The sequence below is a fragment of the Giraffa tippelskirchi genome, chromosome 1 (genome assembly GCF_054371585.1).
Source record: "Giraffa tippelskirchi isolate mGirTip1 chromosome 1, T2T-mGirTip1v1.2.pri, whole genome shotgun sequence".
Lineage (NCBI taxonomy): Eukaryota > Metazoa > Chordata > Mammalia > Artiodactyla > Giraffidae > Giraffa > Giraffa tippelskirchi.
In genome coordinates this window covers 172,367,288-172,385,950 of record NC_137275.1, presented here as the reverse complement: position 1 = coordinate 172,385,950, position 18,663 = coordinate 172,367,288, and the positions used below count along the sequence as shown (strand labels likewise).

Genomic DNA, 18,663 nt, shown 5'->3' with positions numbered 1-18,663 from the left:
AAACAGAAGTATGGAATGATATTAGATGTCAGGTTTATTAGGCAATATAATGGAGCTTCTTGCTGTTTTATTTTTAGGAAAGGAGAATATCAATATCGAAACACTTTTTCAACTTTTCATTAAAAATGAGGTTATTCACCCCTCCTATAAAAAGAATTGTCAATTTTCTCATCTGTAAAACAAGGGTACTGAATCAGCTGACTACATTCATTCAGAACTCAATTCCTTTGAGTTTATCTTAAAGATTCTCCCTATATCTAACATTAAGGTTCTAAAGAAAGGCAAATGTGTAACTAGTGACATGTCTTGATTGTTTATTTCTCAGAGTTCAAATGTCCACCATTCACCTTGGTCTAAGCTAAGTTCAAGGGGATACAATGCAGACAGGAGGGGAAAACAGAAAGCTCCCACACAAGCTGTCAAGTATTGCAGTCAGACGCAACTAATCTGTTTGCAAAATAATCTTCTCTATATCTTTAAAGTGATAACTTTATACCTGCAATGCTTCCTGTTTCAAACTGATTTTCTCTGGCTCTTCCTGAACACTTTCTGAGGAATCATCGACCTCTTCGATTTCTGAGGAGGAAGGACTCTCTACGGTCACAGTCACAGGAAAATCTGATTGCTTAAAAAAAGAAGACAAAACTGTATAGAAGATAACATGAACAAGAAACCAAATATCCAAATATTAAATGACATTTAACACAAGCGATCTGAGGTATCAGGTCATTATTTGTAAATGTCTCCCACTGCTCCTTAGTCTTAAACAAGCAATGACAAAGTAAAATTACAGTAACTTATTTTTGCTATGTTACTGTACAGACCTCTGGTGTATATGATTAGGATTAGTATTTGGAATTGTCCATATTATTTTATTAAGTTTCTTTCATAGAAGACAAGTAAGGAGCCAGGGTAAACATTTTTTTTCAGATCACCTTTATAGTGCAAACTAGAAATTTATTCTTCACCATCAGACACAAATAGTCTGGAAGAAAATGTAGTTTTTAGGAGGACAATTCATCAGTAAGGGGACTGGTAAAGAATCAGAAGAATAATTAGAAAGTCAAAAAAAAAAAAAAGGAAGTCAACATAACTAAACATAATAAACAGAATTTTTAAAAAAAATTAGTCACATATACATTCACAATTAAAACTGACCTATCAAAAATTTCATTTTCTCATCATCCTTAAGCCAAAACTAGTGTAATTATAATTCAATTCTACTGAGCTTCACTGCCACTGGAATGTTGTTTAATAAGACACTTTCATTTAAAAACTCACCTGGTCACAACCCCATAAAGTCTATAGGTCAAAAGGATGTGTGTTAGTTTTATATAACTGTGCAGAAGACAAGTCACTAGGATATCATTCTGACAAGCCCTGCAGGAGAGGAAACTCCCAATGGTAGAATGAGGCATGCACCCCTCTACCAGGCATCCAGGAGCAGGACTGACACCCAAGGTGCTCTTCTTTTAATCTCAGCAGAGCAACTACACAGTCTCCTAAGACCACTGGCAGGATCAGCTTGCTCCAAGGGCATGAGGCTGTAAAAGAAGGCAAGTGTGCAGCCTTGGTGAGGAAGAAGGAATGCTCAGAGAGCAGAGGTTTGGGATATGTTGCTTCATATCGGCTTGAAGATCAGGAACTTGCACAGACAGCCCCCAAACAACATTTTCTGAAAACACATGAAAACTCTTGGGTATGACAGCTCCACATAAGGGGTTAGAAATGGCAATCAAGTTCATTTTACTGGGTAACCACTGACTTGCGGACTGGAGAATCCACTTCCTTGTTTACAGACATAACCACAAGGCTCCCAGTGTGCCATATCCATACAACAACACAGAGGCAATGGGAGAACGACGAGACAGGTTTTAAATGGATTTATTTCAGAGAGGGAACTATTTTTTGTAAGGCTCTGTTCAGTTTAAAAAGCAAAGAGTATGATCTTCCACCTTTCCCAATTCAACCCCCGGTATACAATAAATATAATAACCACATACCTGCAACTGATTACACACATCACGAGCTTTGATTAATGGAAAACCCCTAAAAAGATATTAACAAAATGAAGTTATATCTTGATGTACACACATCATCAGTTAAACCCATTTAATATAAGTTCTTAGTATCATGTACAATATCCACATAGAATTTGTATATAAAAATAAGTCAGCTTAAAACAAGGACCTGGAAGACTCTGCTATGAAAAAAAGTGAACAGAATTTAGCAGACCCACTTTGTGACAACTCTCTGAACTGCTGAGAGGCACCTTTGGTTCCCGTGTTCAGGGTGGTTGAGATTTCAGTCTACCTTCTTAACTGGTGGTATGAATCGTTCTCTAATTTACATCTCCTTGTGATGAGGATGGACCTGAGATTAATAAGTGTCTCAAGAAGAAGATATGAAAACGCAAAGCTCTTAAACTAAAGTGCAAAGACTGGGAATTCAATATTATAGTTTATGCTTTAAGAATCTATATTACCATTTGCAAAATAGTAGTCAGTTGTCCAATGGAGCTTATAAATAATCAACTAAATGTGAGCAATTGAACAGGTATTTTACACAGTAATTATTTCAAGTACTATTTAAAATCAATTCTCTTTGTTTTCTTAAGCAATTGTTAACACCAAATTTCATCAATGTGCTCAGATGCTCAGTTGTGTCTGACTCACTGTGATCCTACGGACTCTAGCCCACCAAGCTCCTCTGTCCATGGGATTTTTCAGGCAAGAATACTAGAGTGGGTTGCCATTTCCTCCTCCAGGGGATCTTCCCAACCCAGTGACCAAACCCACGTTTCCTGCGTTGCCAGGTGGATTCTTTACCATAGCGCCATTCTAATCTCATGAATACTACCAAATTAAGTCTTGAAAATAACCTAGAGCGATTTATTTCTTCTAGCAAGCCCAGAACTATAGTTGAAAAATTTTACTCACAGCTCTATGACAAAATTACTATGAACTTATCCCCTAGATAAGTAATCAGCTAAAGCCAGTTAAGTCTAGTTTGACAAACTAAATCTGATTTACTGAATTAAGTTGGCTGATTTAGATTAGGTCTAATCCATATTTCTCATCCATTCTGCATTAAACTATTCCCATGCCTAAAAATGTCTTTTTTCTCATTCCTACAGATCCAAATTTCTACTTCTGTGCTGTAGGGCTTGGCTCAACTACATCTGCCTTTACTGAAACTTTTCTCATCTGCACGACTGGAAAGAATTTTAGTCTCCTCAGGACCCCATGGAGTTACCTCTGTTGTGACACCTGAGAAACAACTTCAAACTCCCAATTATTTTTTGTTTTTCCTTCTTAGAGGACTCATTAGGCAGAAGCCATGTGTGAGTTATCTTTTTTCCTCTATAGAAACCACCAGAGACCTCCCACATAATAGAAGCTCCAAAATAAAGAATTCCAAATGACTAAAAGGCAGGAAATGAAAACACTCTACCTGTTCCTTTTTGCACGTTCTGCAGTACGCCATGGCAGGAAACCAGATACACCAGGCGGCAGAGGTTCAGGAGCATAAGAATCTTTACCAGTGGAGTGTTTCTTTCCATTACTTACAGGTTTCTTTGTGGCCAATCCTATGTTTGAAAAATCATGAAAAGAAGGAATCAAATGCACTAAAAGCCTACAGGGCAACTATCACATGTGTACACACTGAAAGGAATAAAACAGGCACTTCACAATGATGTCAAGGTCATTAAAAACAGGATCATTTTGTAAAAATGTTTTACATAGGCAAGCAATTTTGAAAAACGTAAGCCCACTACAGTTAACAAGTTATTTTAACTAAAACAAAAGTACTGAGGTGTGCAGAACATGCAAAAATAAATTTTAAAAAAATCCCAAAGAATGATACATTTTATGTATCATGCAGAGACAATCTGAATCTTAGAACACCTTTAGCATTTCTGAATCCCAAGAGTAGAGAAACATAAATACACCCATGACTTCTGCCAAATAGAATCTTCGGGATTAGACCAAAATTTCATTTTAAGATTAATTTTTCTATGTAAAAACAAATAAAAGTTGTGATTATATACAAGTTGCCAGGTGGTAGATGAGTCAATGTTACCCTCCTATAAGTCTGTTGACCTTCACTGTTCATTTGATTTCATATAGAAAACACAAAAAAACACACAAAAAAAGTGAAACCCATTGGATGAAAGAGTGAAATGCGGAGACTTACCCTACACTTCAGTACTAAAAAGTCAAGTATTTTTATAAGAAATACTTGGTAGCAAAAATGAGACTTACAAGCTAATATTTTCTTTAGAACAAACCATATATTAAAATTCACATTTAAAATATTTAATTTGAACATCAATGAAAACAAACATCATAGGTTAAAATAATTGTATTTATTCTTCAAACCTACTGTACTTTAGCAGCATTAGGATGGTGTGTAAAATAGAGTGTATGTGGTGATACAGGACAAATGTTTCATATAGTGTAGCTTACTGATAACCACCACATGATCCTGTGTGATTTCTTTGGATAAATTTACATGCCTCAAAATACAGAGGGGCTCAGTTCATTTTGTGCTATTTTGTTTTTTAACTTAATTACATTCAAACAAAAAGTCTATATGCATGTGGTTTGTATGTGTACCCTTTACTGCAGAAAGTAATGCAAATATATTTGTAATTAAAATTTTAAAAATTACATTTGTCTCGTTAGGAGACAAAAACATTTCTGATAAAAGTTTCCATCTTTTTAAGGCAGACATAATTACATTGTAGATGTGACACAATTCACATAGCTATTTAACTCCTATACTCACCTGGATCTACCTATAAAGCCAGACATTGATTTGGCTTACCTCTATGTCTCCAAATAACTGAAGCAAATACAAAAAAAAAAAAGCCCAAGAAATAAAATTACTCTTAAAATAGCTCAGTGAGCTTGTAAACATCAGTTACATTTCCACTTGTTTAATCATGCTAAATTAAAAAAAATTTGTTTTATTCTCATTCCGTGATGCCCTATTCTATACCACCACATACTAATATTACAGAATTTCTAACATGTTTTATATATACATTTTTATTTACCTATATTTCTATTTCTAATATTATAGCAAATCAACTTAGCTATTTTAAGAATGTTTTATACATGATATAAACTTTTAGCAATAGTATATAATTAGCATGATATAAAAATCTTAATTTCTTTTTATATACCATTTGATTGATTACTAAACTATCACTATCTTAAAGTAACAATTGGCAGACAAATCATAAGCTATTTTTGATATAATAAACACTCTGGAAAACTTCTATTTAATACGTTATTCTCTAAGCAAGCTGATTAACAGGGAATCAAAATCATACATCTTTTAGTAGGAAAAAAAAAGAAGTTGTATTTCTGAAGATGCTTATAATAGCTTATTTCAGGTTATTTCCAATTTTTCACAAATTTCAATTGCAAAATACTAGAAGTAATCATCAACCATGAAATATTGTCAAAATAACAAACTTTTTATGAAATGTAAACACAGAAGTTGGTTAATATTAACATCTCTTTAAAGTCATTTATAATTTCTATATTCTATAAATTCTCATAATACGTATCAAGGCAATTATAGTCCTATTAATATCTATGTGGTTAATACTGGCTGTTTTAATTTCAGCACACTGGAAAACATAAGGGCTATAAGTTCTAGTAGCATTAAAAAAAAAGTTACCAATTCTAATAGTGGCTTTTCCTTTTCGACTACTTCCCAAAATTATGGTTCTCTTTTTCTGTCTAACAGCTTTGGATGGTTCCTTCACCGATGGAGAAGTTATCCATTGGTACTGAGAAAGAAATAATAAATATGCCATTTAAGTTACAGGTAATTTATGAAGGTTTGATCTTAATTGGAAATTAAAATATTTTAAGTTAATAAAAAGTTTCTGACAGCATTTCTGAGAACCTGAATTAAAGAATTACACAACATTTTCAAAAACAGAAAAGCCATTTGATTTGACTAAAAACTTAGTTTAAGATTGTAGAAAGTATCCTTATAATTTTTTTTTTAAGAAAGAAAGACATTAAAGTGAAATTCTTTCTAGAAAACTAAAACTTGTTATACCTCTGACTTGGCACTTGTTCCATTCTGGAGAACTTTTTTGATAATGGCTTTCATCACAGAATGATCTAAAGTAAAATAAATTGAAATGAGAGTATTTATTTCCCAATGAGTGGCTATTTCCATTTAAAAACAAAAGCCAACCAATTACTACTTTTCCCATAAAATTAAATATTAAATCTACATTATATAATATATACCTATTTCTCCCTTTGTATATTCTAATTTCTTCCTCAAAAACCTAAGATGCCATCTTGCAGACTGACCCCAGTGGCTACTATTTGGGTAGCAGCAAAGGTCAAATTTAAACACTTCACATCTAACGTGGCATTGGGTACCTTTGGATAGAAAGCAGAGTCTGAGAACTGTCCAGACACTCAGATACCTCAAAGGTATCTAAAATATCAAACCAAAGTCTCTATATTCCCTCAAAAGCTGCTGCCCCCATCAGCCCCCTTCTAAGCGGTACCACCCAGTTGTGCACATAATCATCAAGGACTTGACTCTGTTAATATTTCCTTCATACCCCACATCTAATCCATCTGCAAGTCTTATTAGCTACACCCTCAAAATATAACCTGAATTCAATCGCTCTTCACTTGCTCCAAACATCCAAGCTAAGCTAAGCCATAAACATCTCTCATTTGGATCACTGAGACAGTCTCCTAACTGGTCTCCCTGTTTCTCTTCTTTGCCCCAGCCCCCCAAGTCTATTCGCTATGCCAGGGTCATCTTATTGAGACATTATTTATATCATGCCTTTTTCCAGTTCAAAACCCTCTACTCATTTAGAATAATCCATGTCTTTACTCTGGCCTTTAAGATTTTACAAGATCAGGCCCTGGCTAGCTCCTTGACCTCATGGCATACCACACTCTTCCTCACTCAGTGCTCTGGCTATGTTGGCCTCCTTGCTTTTCCTTAAATATTCCACCCACCTACATGCTTGCATCCTCATTGTCCCTTGTCCTGGAATGTGCTTTCCCCAGATCCCCCATGGTTTGCTCCTCTCTTCATTCAGGTCTCCACTCAAACATTACTTCTCTGGTAAAGCTGTCCCCTAGAAAGCATATACAGTGTAGGCCTACCTGCCCCCCTCACTCCCTTTACATTAAGATATTTTTTTACTTTCTACTATCTAAAACTATATTCCTTATCTGTTTACTCATTTCTACCTGAACTCCTTCAGTAGAATGTAAGCCCCATGAGGGCAAGACTTTGTCTCTCTGGTTCAGTGCTGTATCTCTGGTTTAGTGCCAAAACCCATATCTGGTACACAGAAGGTATTAAAAAACTTTACTTGTTAAACTGACAAATGAATAAAGCACTCGTTCCAAGAATTGCACAAGAAGGAAATAAAGCGCTTGGCAGAAGCAAGATTATCTAGGTTCATCTTCAGAGTAGAGGCAAGAATGATTTACAAGTATAATTCACTTTAGTTAGTAAGTTGTTCAAGGGTCAACTGTGTAGATGAAGAAAGTTAAACACGTTAGGTTTTTAAAATTGTCAATACATTAAAAAGTGCTTTTGTTTTGCTATTTTTTAATCAATTAAAAAAAAGTGACCACATACCAACAAGTGGATTTTTTCTTATATCCAGAACGACCAGAGTTCTATTGGTTTCAAGGGCTTTTAGTAAAGCATTTGCTCCTTCATTGGTGAGGCCACACTGCTGCAGGTCAAGTGCTTTTGGTGAAAGACAAAAAGGTCACTTGCTAACTCTATACAGATTAAACATATAGACAACTCTCATTTTCCCACATGTGGAAGAGTCTTGCATAAAACCAGTCATGGCAGGTTTGTAATTTTGGGTATTGAAAAAAACATAAAAATATATGTACACACATAATGCAAAATCCAATTTAAAAACCTCTTCTTGGATGTACAATGATTACCCTGCATTTAGTACCAATAAATCATCCAGCATATTTTACAATTATAGAACTGAAGAATAAATTGCATATAACCTATGAGCACAAAACAAAACAAAATGAATCTCAGTTCATAATTAGCAAGGGTAATGAAAGTGAAAGTTGCTCAGTCGTGTCCGATGCTTTGCTACCCAATGGACTATACAGTCCATGGATTTCTCCAGGACAGAATACTGGATTGGGTAGCCTTTCCCTTCTCCAGGGGATCTTCCCAACCCAGGGATCGAACCCAGGTCTCCCACATTGCAGGTGGATTCTTTACCAGCTGAGCCACAAGGGAAGCCCAAGAATACTTGAGTGGGTAGCCTATCCCTTCTCCAGAGGATCTTCCCGACCCAGGAATTGAACCAGGGTCTGCAGGTGAATTCTTTACCAACTGAGCTATCAGGGGAGCCCAGCAAGGGCAGTAGTGGCACTGTAAATCTCACAAGCAAAAACTGGTGAAGCTCAGAAACTGCACTGCATTCTTTTGATCATGATCTTGAGTTCCAAATCACTCTTGAAACTGGTTAAAAGGGGAGAACAAAGTAGAAAAAGTATAACAACTGCTTTAGAATAAAAAAGACAAAGAACTCTAAGAGGATACAAATAATAACAAATTCAAAGAATGTGTGAATAGAAAATACATGCTAAAAACCTATCATGAAAGAATGTTGGTCAACAATACTTTCTGTAAAAGGTCAGACAAAATCCAGGACAAATGATCATGAATTCTAATAGTTCTGGGACTGAACAACCTATTCATTTAAAACAAAGGTATCATCAGTACAAAAGCATAGGTATTAAAAAACACTAAATGAAAAGAAACTATCATCAGTCTTTAAGTGCTGTATGTCCCTGGGTTGGGAAGATCCCCTAGAGGAGGAAATGCAACACACTTCAGTATTCTTACCAGGAAAATCCCATGGACAGAGGAGCTTGAGGGGCTACAATCCGTGGGGTTGCAAAAAGTCAGACATGACTGAGCAACTGAACACAGCATATATACTATTACATTAAAATAACTGGAGTCTTTCAAAACCCCATGACACACAGAAATAGCAAGTCAGACATGTGGATCTGACAGGATATGCGGCAATCCTTACAAACTCTCACAACAGACAAATGGACACAGGGTATAATTAACCAACTAGCCAAATTAATACAAACAGTCCCTAAATCTCACCAGTAAATCAAATGAATACAAACTAAAATAAAATGTGATTATTTTCCTATCAGATTAGGTCATCATGTAATAAAAGCTTTCAAAATCAGTATGCCCTTTTGATTTATCAACTCTCTAAGAATTTAACCAAAAGAAATAATCAGAGATATAAGCCAGGATGTGTATGAGAACTGTAGCTGAAAAACGGGACACAGCTTATATACAAGAGTGAATAAGCTAAGTGTACTGTGGCATATTTATATAAGGGAACGCTGAACAGTCACTAAAAATGATGTTATAGATGTAAATTACTGACTTCTTAGGATGCTCATACTTTATTAACTGAAAAAAGTCACATAAAAAAGGGAGAGGTCTTCATTTTTGTAGTTTTACAGTTTTTAAAAGTGCTGTAAGCCAGTGTTTGTGAGGGATAGGCTACAAATTGGCACAACATTTCTGAACGGCAGTTTGGCAACGTGTACCCAAAGTCTTAAAAATATCTCACACTTAGTCATTTCACTTTTAGTAACTTATTCAACAGAAGTAATCCTGATGGACACCAAGATGTATATACAATGTGTTCACATTGTTTCTGATAGGGAAAAGCAAACTGTCTAAATCCAATTGCAAAGAATTGATTAAACTACAGGACATCAATATGATGGAATACTACATGATACATCACTAAGTGAAAAAAGCAGGAATATGAAATAGCAAGTATACTACTTTCTATTTTTGTCATCCCTAAGTGTATAAATATATTTATAGAAAGAAAAAAAAAGACTGAACGTATATACACCAAAATGAATGGTGATTATGTCTGGGCATCAAGATTACAGGTAATTGCTCTCCTGTTACTCTGTATTTTCTATAAAGAATATATGCAACTCAGAGAAGGTTTAAAAGTAAAATAAAAGCTATTGAAAAAAAATCAAATTAAAAAAATAAAAATCCTATGGCAACAGTATCATGCCAAAAGCTAAGCATATCTAGTATGAAAAATTCAATATATTCAGTTTTAAAATTTACCTCTAAGCCACAAATCCTCACTAAGAGATTCTGCGAAGCTACTTGCACCAAGGTCACCGACGAGCGTGTTGCCGTTCAGGGTGACGCGCCTCAGCCCAGCCATGCAGTCAAGGTCCGGCCTCCTGTAACGAAGGCTCTCGGCCCAGGTCTCCTCGTGCCGTCTGAGGCTCTGATACTGCACAGATGGAATGGGAGGAAAGGAAGTCACTTGAGTGAAGGAACAGTGTATGCCTACTGAGTATAGCTTCTTATGTCAGAGATTTACACACACGTACGTGCCAAGCATACATCACAGGAGAAATTAAACAGCCAATTCTGCTTTAGGGATCCAGTGACCCAGATTCAGGTCTGTCAGTGATCAGACTCTAGCCACTGGATGACTGTTTTTGATTAGCTATATGAAGTTTGACAATTCAGTTACAGTCTATGAATTTTATTTCCCTTATCTGCCAACCCAGGGAATTAGTTCTAAATTCTGTCACTGCTGAGGCTCTAAATTTTATCATTCTGTCCTCCAGTGGTCTCCAAATACTCGACTGGGCACCCTTTAAAAAAAATTTTAATATGCATCTTATTTATTAACAAGTTATATACATGAAGTTCTATACATATAGTTTGTGTACACTGTAAGCAACACAGATATTTTTTAAATGATACAAAAGTAAATGGGTTCTAATATCTTCTTCGAACTCCTAAGGTATTACTTTAAAAACTATATTTACAAAATGGATCTCACATACTACTTCAGGTATACACACCAACTTTAAAGGCCTGGACTATGCAAAGCCAGTTTGATGTGCCTTAGGAAACTGAGAGTTTGACATTTAACCACTAGCATTATCTTAAAGACATTCAGATCTTTATATTCATAAAATAAATTTTGTTAGCAAGGAACATTGACTTTAAAGGAAAAAAATCTTATTACATTCTTGAACAAGACTCAAAGTTCCTCTGACACTCTAAAGAAAAATCATTAGTGTCAGTTTTCTATTAACAATAACTTATAAAAGCTACAAGCAGAAATAACAGCACACTTACACAGTGCTTATTATGTGCCAGGCACTACCTATCCAAATGAGTTCATTTAAACCTCACAACAAAGCACAGAGGTTAAGCAATTAGCCCATGATCATCAGCTATGAAACTGGGAGAGATGAAATCTGAACCTAGGACATTTGGCTTCAGCACGCAAGCTCGCCACCATTTTCTATCCCAGGGACCAATGGATTTGCCCTGTACAGGTCCAAAGCATATTTAAATTTTTAAAATTTAAATTAAAAAATTTTCAGCTTTGTGGGCCATACAGTTTCTGTGGCAACTAGTCATCACCATGGGTGTAGGGTGAAAGTAACCTTAGTTACCATGCAAACAATGGGTATGGCTATGTTCCAAAAAGCTTTCTTTACAAAATCAGGGGATGGAGTGGATTTGGCCCCCTGTAGCCATAATTTACCTATCCTTGATCTGTACCATCAAAGTATTAAAAAGTCTTCATGTCAAATTATTAAATAATTTTAGGCCTAAACACAGTAAATATAACTACTATAAAACTGTTAAGGCAGTATTTTTAAAACTATATTTAGAGAGCTCTGAAGTAGTAATTTTTACTAGTTTATAGACTATAGCAGCTAATAAACACTTCATTTATTTAAGTCTTGAAGACTATAATGACACAGTTTCTTCACAGTATTACAATGTTTTCAATAACTAAAAAGACATAAAAAGTATTTAAATATTATTATGTAGTATATATTAAATGTCTTATTTCCAAGATTAAGTGGACTATCTTTACTAAATGGAAGAATCTCAAACTGAAAACTGGTCATATTCTTTCAACAAAACTAAAGCTGCACTCACATGTATCAAAAGACAAAAATCACTGCCATTTGTATCAAAAAATTAATGTGCTTCAATCACATATGTTTTCATGAAAGTTTAAACATAAAATCACCTTTAAGATCTTGGCCATGTGATCTGCTCCCTGCCAGGTCAGATTACACCCAGTGAAGTTTATTGTCTTAAGAGTGACAGAGTTCTTTATACCTTGACAAACAACTAAAAGGAAAAAAAAAAACAAAAGAAAACCACACACACAATAAGATGAAGAGCCTACATATTGGTCAAACTTGACTTATTTGCTTTTCTTGAGTCAACTGGAGGTTTATAGCTAGATTCTTAAAATCACTGTTGACAATCTTCCCCAATAGGTAACTGACCGGTACATTCTAAAATAAGTCAGTAACGAAGTACTACAGTGTTCCAGTTTACAGCAATAGTTTAATTCTATTCAGATACTAAAACTGAATACACTGAATACTGCAAACTTTATTCCTAACCACTTAGTTAAGTATTATATACCTTTTAAGACACAGGGAAAAAAAAGAAAAACCTAAAAAGCGTAAGACTCTTCTTACTTTCATTTCAATGATATATCCCAATTTTCAATCAACAATTTAAACGTCAACTATAAACTCAGAATCTTATTAGGTACTATGCAATATAAAACAGTAATATAAGATAGACGATCTCAAACTCTGTTCCCTCAAATTGAAATGCAGCCCACCTTAGCCCTCCAGGCCAGTACTGGGCACAGTGAACACATAAGAATGCTTCAGGACCCCAACAGTCACCTTCTTTGTGATTACTTCCATGATACACCCCGCCAACGCTACTGAGTTTGCTCGCCTTTTAAATGCTCTTACAGTACTCTGCATATATCTCCTACTTTAACACATTCCACAGTGCATTATTACTGCAGATGGATGTTTTAACAATTTAAAGATACATATTTTTTTTGCTCTTGACATCTTGCTATGTCCCTTCCCATATTTCTTAAAGAGAAACCACAAAAATTAAACAAACACAAAAAACAGAAAATATAGAATGTGTGGTTTGGGGCTTAACGCAAACTGAAGTAAAATTAGTGCTCAGAGTATCCAGCATGACAGACTTCCATGGTCCAAATGAGAACAGACTAAGGTATGAGCAGGTATGGGAGACAATCCAGGCGGGGACAGTACCAAGAAAAGGTAGACACGAATCAACATTGTGTGCAGTGAATCACAAGACCAGTCTGATGGGAAGACTTAAGACCGACACTCACTTTCTAAACCTCCATCTCCAATCGGACAATTCGCAAGAGACAGGTGCACCAAAGTGGCCGATTTATTCAATCCCTTTAATGAGGAAAAAAAGTTCAAAATTTTATTGGTTTAGTTTCTCCCCAAAGCAAATATCAAGTGTTGGCAGGACTCACTGAAGGCTTACCTTTGTTAACATCGTTAAGTCTCTCTCTCTCAGAACTAGCCCATTGAGCTCCAGGTTCCTTAGCGCACCTGATGCACTTAAACAGCATTTAAGAGCTTTACACAACTGGAAGGTCACATCTTTATTTCTTATTGCAGGAACACGACTTCTGTAAACTTTATTTCTGTCAGAAGCTAAAGCAAAATTATTGTAAAATGAGTGATATTTTATCATCATTAAAAAGCATCCACTCTGGGCTAAGGATTAGAAATGACTCCTGCCCTTTAAACCCTCTTTAAGGATAGACATACGTAAACTCAAAACTTTAACCACATGAGATAAAGAAACATAATCTATATGTACAGAGGTTCCTATGGAAGCAAAAAGTTATATCTAAGTGATGGCTTCATGATCACCCTGAAGCTGAATCTAGAAAGATGACACTACTTAAGAGTTGGAGAGGGAGGTGGATTAACTGCAGAGGGAGCACCCTTGTGAAGACATTCAAACCTGACACCTCTGGGCACTGTAATACTGCAGGTGGGGATGATAAAAGGCCAGGGGTGCACGTGGGAGAAGAAACAAATTAAAATAGAGATGTTGTCACTCCACTCCGGTCTCAGGCCACCACTTAGCTGCTTTCTGCCACTACAGATCAGTTTATTTTCTGGAGTTTTATAGATGAAACTATTACAGTATGTAGTCTTTTTTTTTTTTCCTTGTCTGTCTTTTTTCACTCAGAGTAATTATTCTGAGAAACCTGTATCAGATCAAGAAGCAAGAGTTAGAACCGGACATGGAACAATGAACTGGTTTAAAACTGGGAAAGGCATACATCAAGGTTGTATATTGTTACCATGCTTATTTAACTTATACACAGACTACATCATGCTAAATGCCGGGATGGATGAAGCTCAAGCTGGAATCAAGACTGCTGGGAGAAATATCAATAACCTCAGATATGCAGATGATACCACCCTTATGGAAGAAAGCAAAGAGGAACTAAAGAGTCTCTTGATGAAGGTGAAAGAGGAGAGTGAAAATGCTGGCTTAAAACTCAATGGCATCAGGGCCCATCACTTCATGGCAAATAAATAGGGAAACAATGGAAACAGTGACAGACTTTATTTTCTTGGGCTCCAAAATCACTTAGGATGAAGACTACAGCCACGAAATTAAAAGATGCTTGCTCCTTGGAAGAAAAACTATGACAAACCTAGATAGCGTATTAAAAAGAAGAGACACTACTCTGCTGACAAAGGTCCGTCTAGTCAAAGCTGTGGTTTTTCCAGTATTCATGTATGGATGTGAGAGTTGGACCATAAAGAAGGCTGAATGCCAAAGAATTAATGCTTTTGAACTGTGGTCTTGGAGAAGACTCTTGAGAGTCCCTTAGACTGCAAGGAGGTCAAACCAGTCAATCCTAAAGGAAATCAGTCCTGAATACTCATTGGAAGGACTGATGCTGAAGCTGAAGTTCCAATACTTTGGCCATCTGATGTGAAGAGCAGACTCATGGAAAAGACCCTGATGCTGGGAAAGATTGAAGGCAGGAGGAGAACCGTCTCAGAGGATGAGACGGTTGGATGGCATCACTGACTCAATGGACAGGAGTTTGGGCAAACTCCAGGAGATAGTGAAGGACAGGGAAGCCTGGCAAGCTGCAGTCCATGGGGTCGCAAAGAGTAGGACATGACTGAGCGACTGAACAACAATTATTCTGTGATTTCTCCAGGCTCTGGTGGATATCGATAGCTCATTTCTTTTAATTGCTGGGTGGTATTTTGTTGTAAAGACGTGCTACAATTTATCAATAAACCTACTGATGGACACTTAAGTTGTTTCCACTTTGGGGCTACTGAAAATAAAACTGCTCTGAACATTTGAATATTAAAAAAATAAAAATAATAGAGATGTTGGCTGAATAAAGTCTGGGAGAGAATATGGCTTTTATCCCATAAGTCCTGACGGCTGAGGCTACTGCTGGCTCAATAAGGGTGCCACCACTGATTAGAAAAAGGAGCCCCGCTGCTAAAGGACCAATTAGATAAAGGGAATGATTAGAAAAAGAACCCTTCCTCAGTGCCAAAGAGCCCCAAGAGGCTTGGCAGAGCACAGTTCAGATTTCATGTCTCTGTGCAAAACACAAGCTGTGCAACTAACATGCAATAATCCTGTGTGGGAAAGCTATTGCAAGCATTGTTTTAAACATATCTTTTTATTTTACAACATCACTCAAGCTGAGTAGGCAGATGGACTTAGAGGAACTAAGCCCAAGGGTAGCAAAACCACCTAAGTGCTTCTGCAATAGTGCAGGCAAAATGTAATAATATGGATGAAGAAGCAAATTTAGGAAGAGGCCAAAATCTACAAGCTACACCCACTGGATGCAAGACATAAAGAAAGTTCAGTGAAGGAACTATGAAGCGAATGCATTCTGCCATATATTTTTCTTATATTCAATGCAAAATATTAGGGAAAATTAAGTACAGTGGCCTTTAAGGTCCCTTTCAGCTGTAATTTCTTTTGATTTCTAAGTTATTACTCTGGTTAAGTAAAGTGCCTTCAGAGGTAAGGAACAGTTCCTACACCTGAATGGGATGCAGAGAATAGTCGGACTTCCTTTCACCAGGGGATGAGCTGAGCTGTCCTTGGAGAAGAGTTAACAATGGTGTGAACCCCATATCCTAGAAAAGGGCCAGGTACATGATAAGCATTCACGTTTTTAAAAGTAAATCATTTCCTCTCCTAGCTCTACACATATTTTCTCTGCTGGCTACTTTCTCTCATTCATAAACATCCTCAGGTGTGTCCACTTAAAAAACATCTCTCACAACTATAAATCATTGGATCTTCTTTGTGTGTAACCTCATGCCTTCAAACACCTGTCCTCCCCAAAACCCAGATCTATACCTTGGGCCCAGACCTGTTTACCAGTTGGCTCTAAAGCACTGAAGATGAAGTAAGATCCTCTCCCCGCCCCCACTCCCTTCCTCCTGTGCTCTGCATCTCTCAGAAAGATGTGGCTTTTCACCCAAGCTTGCTGCCTTCCTTTTTCTAACTGGTCACTAGGTCCCACCCATTCTGAATCATTGATCTGTAAAATCCAGTCCAACCATTTATAACTTACTTTGGACCCTTAGATTAAATTCATCTGCATCCAATGAACTGCCTTTCACATGGAGGTCAGTGTGAACTTCTAAATCAAAAGTCCATCTCATTGTTCTTAGTGTTTCCCACAGTCTTCAGGATAAACATCCAAACTTCTGACAGGACAAACAAAGCCCCTTTCTGTCTGGCCCCACGATATTTCCAGTATCAACTCTCATCTCTTTCCCAAACCCTGAGTTCTACTCCTGTACCTTAGTTTTGCCACATTTTCTTTTATTTCTCAACCTCTGACACAAGCTGCTCCGTCCTGCCACCCCAGAAGCTTCTACATGTCCTTAGAAAGGATGGTACCGCCTCCAAGAAGCCTACTCTGAACCTTTTCTTCCAAGATTCTGTGCTTTGCACAGGGGAAAGGTGGAGGGGAAGGATAAATTAGGAGCCTGAGATTAACCTATATACACTATTATATATAAAATAGATAACCAACAAGGACCTACTGTATAGCACAGAAAACTCTACTTGATAACCTGTATGGGAAAAGAATCTGAGAAAGAATGGTATATATGCATAACTGATCATTTTACTGTATACTGGAAACTACAATAACACTGTAAATCAATTATATGCCAACATAAAATAAAAAATTCAATTTAAAAAATCCTATGCTCTGTAACTCCAGAACTCACTCTTTCAGAGTACTGACTACTGTGCTTTCTATCTACCTGCCGCCCGGTAGAAGGGGAGATCACCCAGGGGAGAAGATGACTGAACTCATTCAAGTGCAAAGGTACTTTACATTCATAACCTGCCTAAATCTAAGAACCCATGGAAAAAGTGTTTTTTAATGTCATTTTACAAGTGTGGGAATTGCAGCTGAAAAGTAACCTGCCCAGGTCACAGACAGTATAAGCTCTGGAATTCAAACCCTAAGCTGCCTTCACATTTGTGCTCTTTCCACTATGTGATACAACTTTTTTTTTTTTCTGAGTCCTGTCTTAATCAAAAGGAAATGAAGCTGGGATATATCAACTTCCTAATCTCTTTGTTCTGTACAAGGCAAAGTCATTCAATAGACCAGGCAACATCTGTCGAACAATTAACAACGCTCCAAACTGTGGATTAACAGAAGTGAATCCTGCAACCACCAGAGACACGTGAAGCCCATGTTAACAGATGAACACAGAGATCCTTAAGGCACTCGGCCGGGGTCGCGGAGCCGGCAGGAGTCCTAGGCCGCATGCCCCATCTCGTGTACACACAGGGGCACTGGGCACCGTTCTTGCACCATCTAAAACTCCGCTTCGCAGCGCGGACGGGGGCCCCTGAAAGCCAGAACTACAAACCTGTTTCGCCAAGCCACGGCTGGAAGAAGCTCTTGATGCAGATCAAGGGCAGATCTTTATCATTCTTGAGGGTGCTCAGAAGCGGCGCCCAGTCGGCCACGCGGAGGCGGTCGGCGTTGAAGTCCAGCACGCCCTCCCGCAGAGAGGCGCGCACTGCGGGCAGCGGCACGGAGTCCTGCAGCGCGCACAGGTACTCATAGTGCGAAAAGAAGTCGGCCGTGCTGTCGCGGCGCAGCTTCACCGAGTCGATCATGGCCCGAGCGCGGCCGCGGGGGACGCAGGCTGCGGACACTATGCCCGCAGCCCGCCTGGGGGCCCCAGGTCGCCACCCGGCTCCTGGGCGCCCACCGCCGGGCGGCTGCTGCTGCTCAACGTGAGCAGGAGCGGCGGATCCGCCAGAAGTCTCAGCGCCCCGGGCCCCAGCTAGGTCGCCCCCTAGATTCCCTGTTTCCGCGCTGCCTCCCGCGCCGCGGCACTAGCCGTTGGCTCCCGCCTCATCGCCCTCCGCTGCGCGGGACTGCAATTCAAGCCGGCAGGCGGGTGCGCGAATACGTCAGCGCGCTCCCCGTGCGTCAGCACGCAGGCCTCGCCTCCCGTGAGGACAGTGCCGGAGGATCAGGGGCGGGAGCTTCGAGAAGAGGGCGGTGCAAAAGGTAGGTGGTTTAGGGCATTCGGGGATTACAAAAAGCGTTTACTGGTCAGAATGAAAGTGAAATATGGTTTTATTAACGCATTTTACAGTGGTCTAAACTCCCGGTGTCTGTGCTTGCACCACCTG

At 38.0% G+C, this 18,663-nt stretch overlaps 2 protein-coding genes across 7 annotated transcripts in view; one reads left to right on the top strand and one right to left on the bottom strand.

Annotated features, from left to right (window-relative positions):
- Window positions 1-18,384, bottom strand: part of CEP78 (centrosomal protein 78) — a 36,413-nt gene extending 18,029 nt beyond the window's left edge. For 3 of the 5 annotated variants that reach the window (XM_081505970.1, XM_081505961.1, XM_081505989.1), the window contains exons 1-11: window positions 17,886-18,384; window positions 13,453-13,625; window positions 13,289-13,361; window positions 12,137-12,240; window positions 10,186-10,360; window positions 7,654-7,767; window positions 6,085-6,149; window positions 5,695-5,806; window positions 3,454-3,589; window positions 2,004-2,049; window positions 497-625 (exon numbers count right to left, since the gene is read on the bottom strand). In XM_081505970.1, the coding sequence (XP_081362096.1) occupies window positions 497-625; window positions 2,004-2,049; window positions 3,454-3,589; window positions 5,695-5,806; window positions 6,085-6,149; window positions 7,654-7,767; window positions 10,186-10,360; window positions 12,137-12,240; window positions 13,289-13,361; window positions 13,453-13,625; window positions 17,886-18,138 (1,380 nt within the window). In that variant the 5' untranslated portion in view covers window positions 18,139-18,384. Of the gene's footprint in view, window positions 1-496; window positions 626-2,003; window positions 2,050-3,453; window positions 3,590-4,382; window positions 4,386-5,694; window positions 5,807-6,084; window positions 6,150-7,653; window positions 7,768-10,185; window positions 10,361-12,136; window positions 12,241-13,288; window positions 13,362-13,452; window positions 13,626-17,885 lie in introns of all 5 variants that reach the window. The other 2 variants (XM_081505981.1, XM_081505997.1) reach the window with 1 other exon arrangement.
- The window catches only part of GNAQ (G protein subunit alpha q), a 469,675-nt gene continuing 469,012 nt past the window's right edge, over window positions 18,001-18,663 (top strand). For both annotated transcript variants that reach the window (XM_081506077.1, XM_081506056.1), the window contains exon 1: window positions 18,001-18,538. The gene's annotated coding sequence lies outside the window, so the exon portion shown is untranslated. The remainder of the gene's footprint in view (window positions 18,539-18,663) is intronic.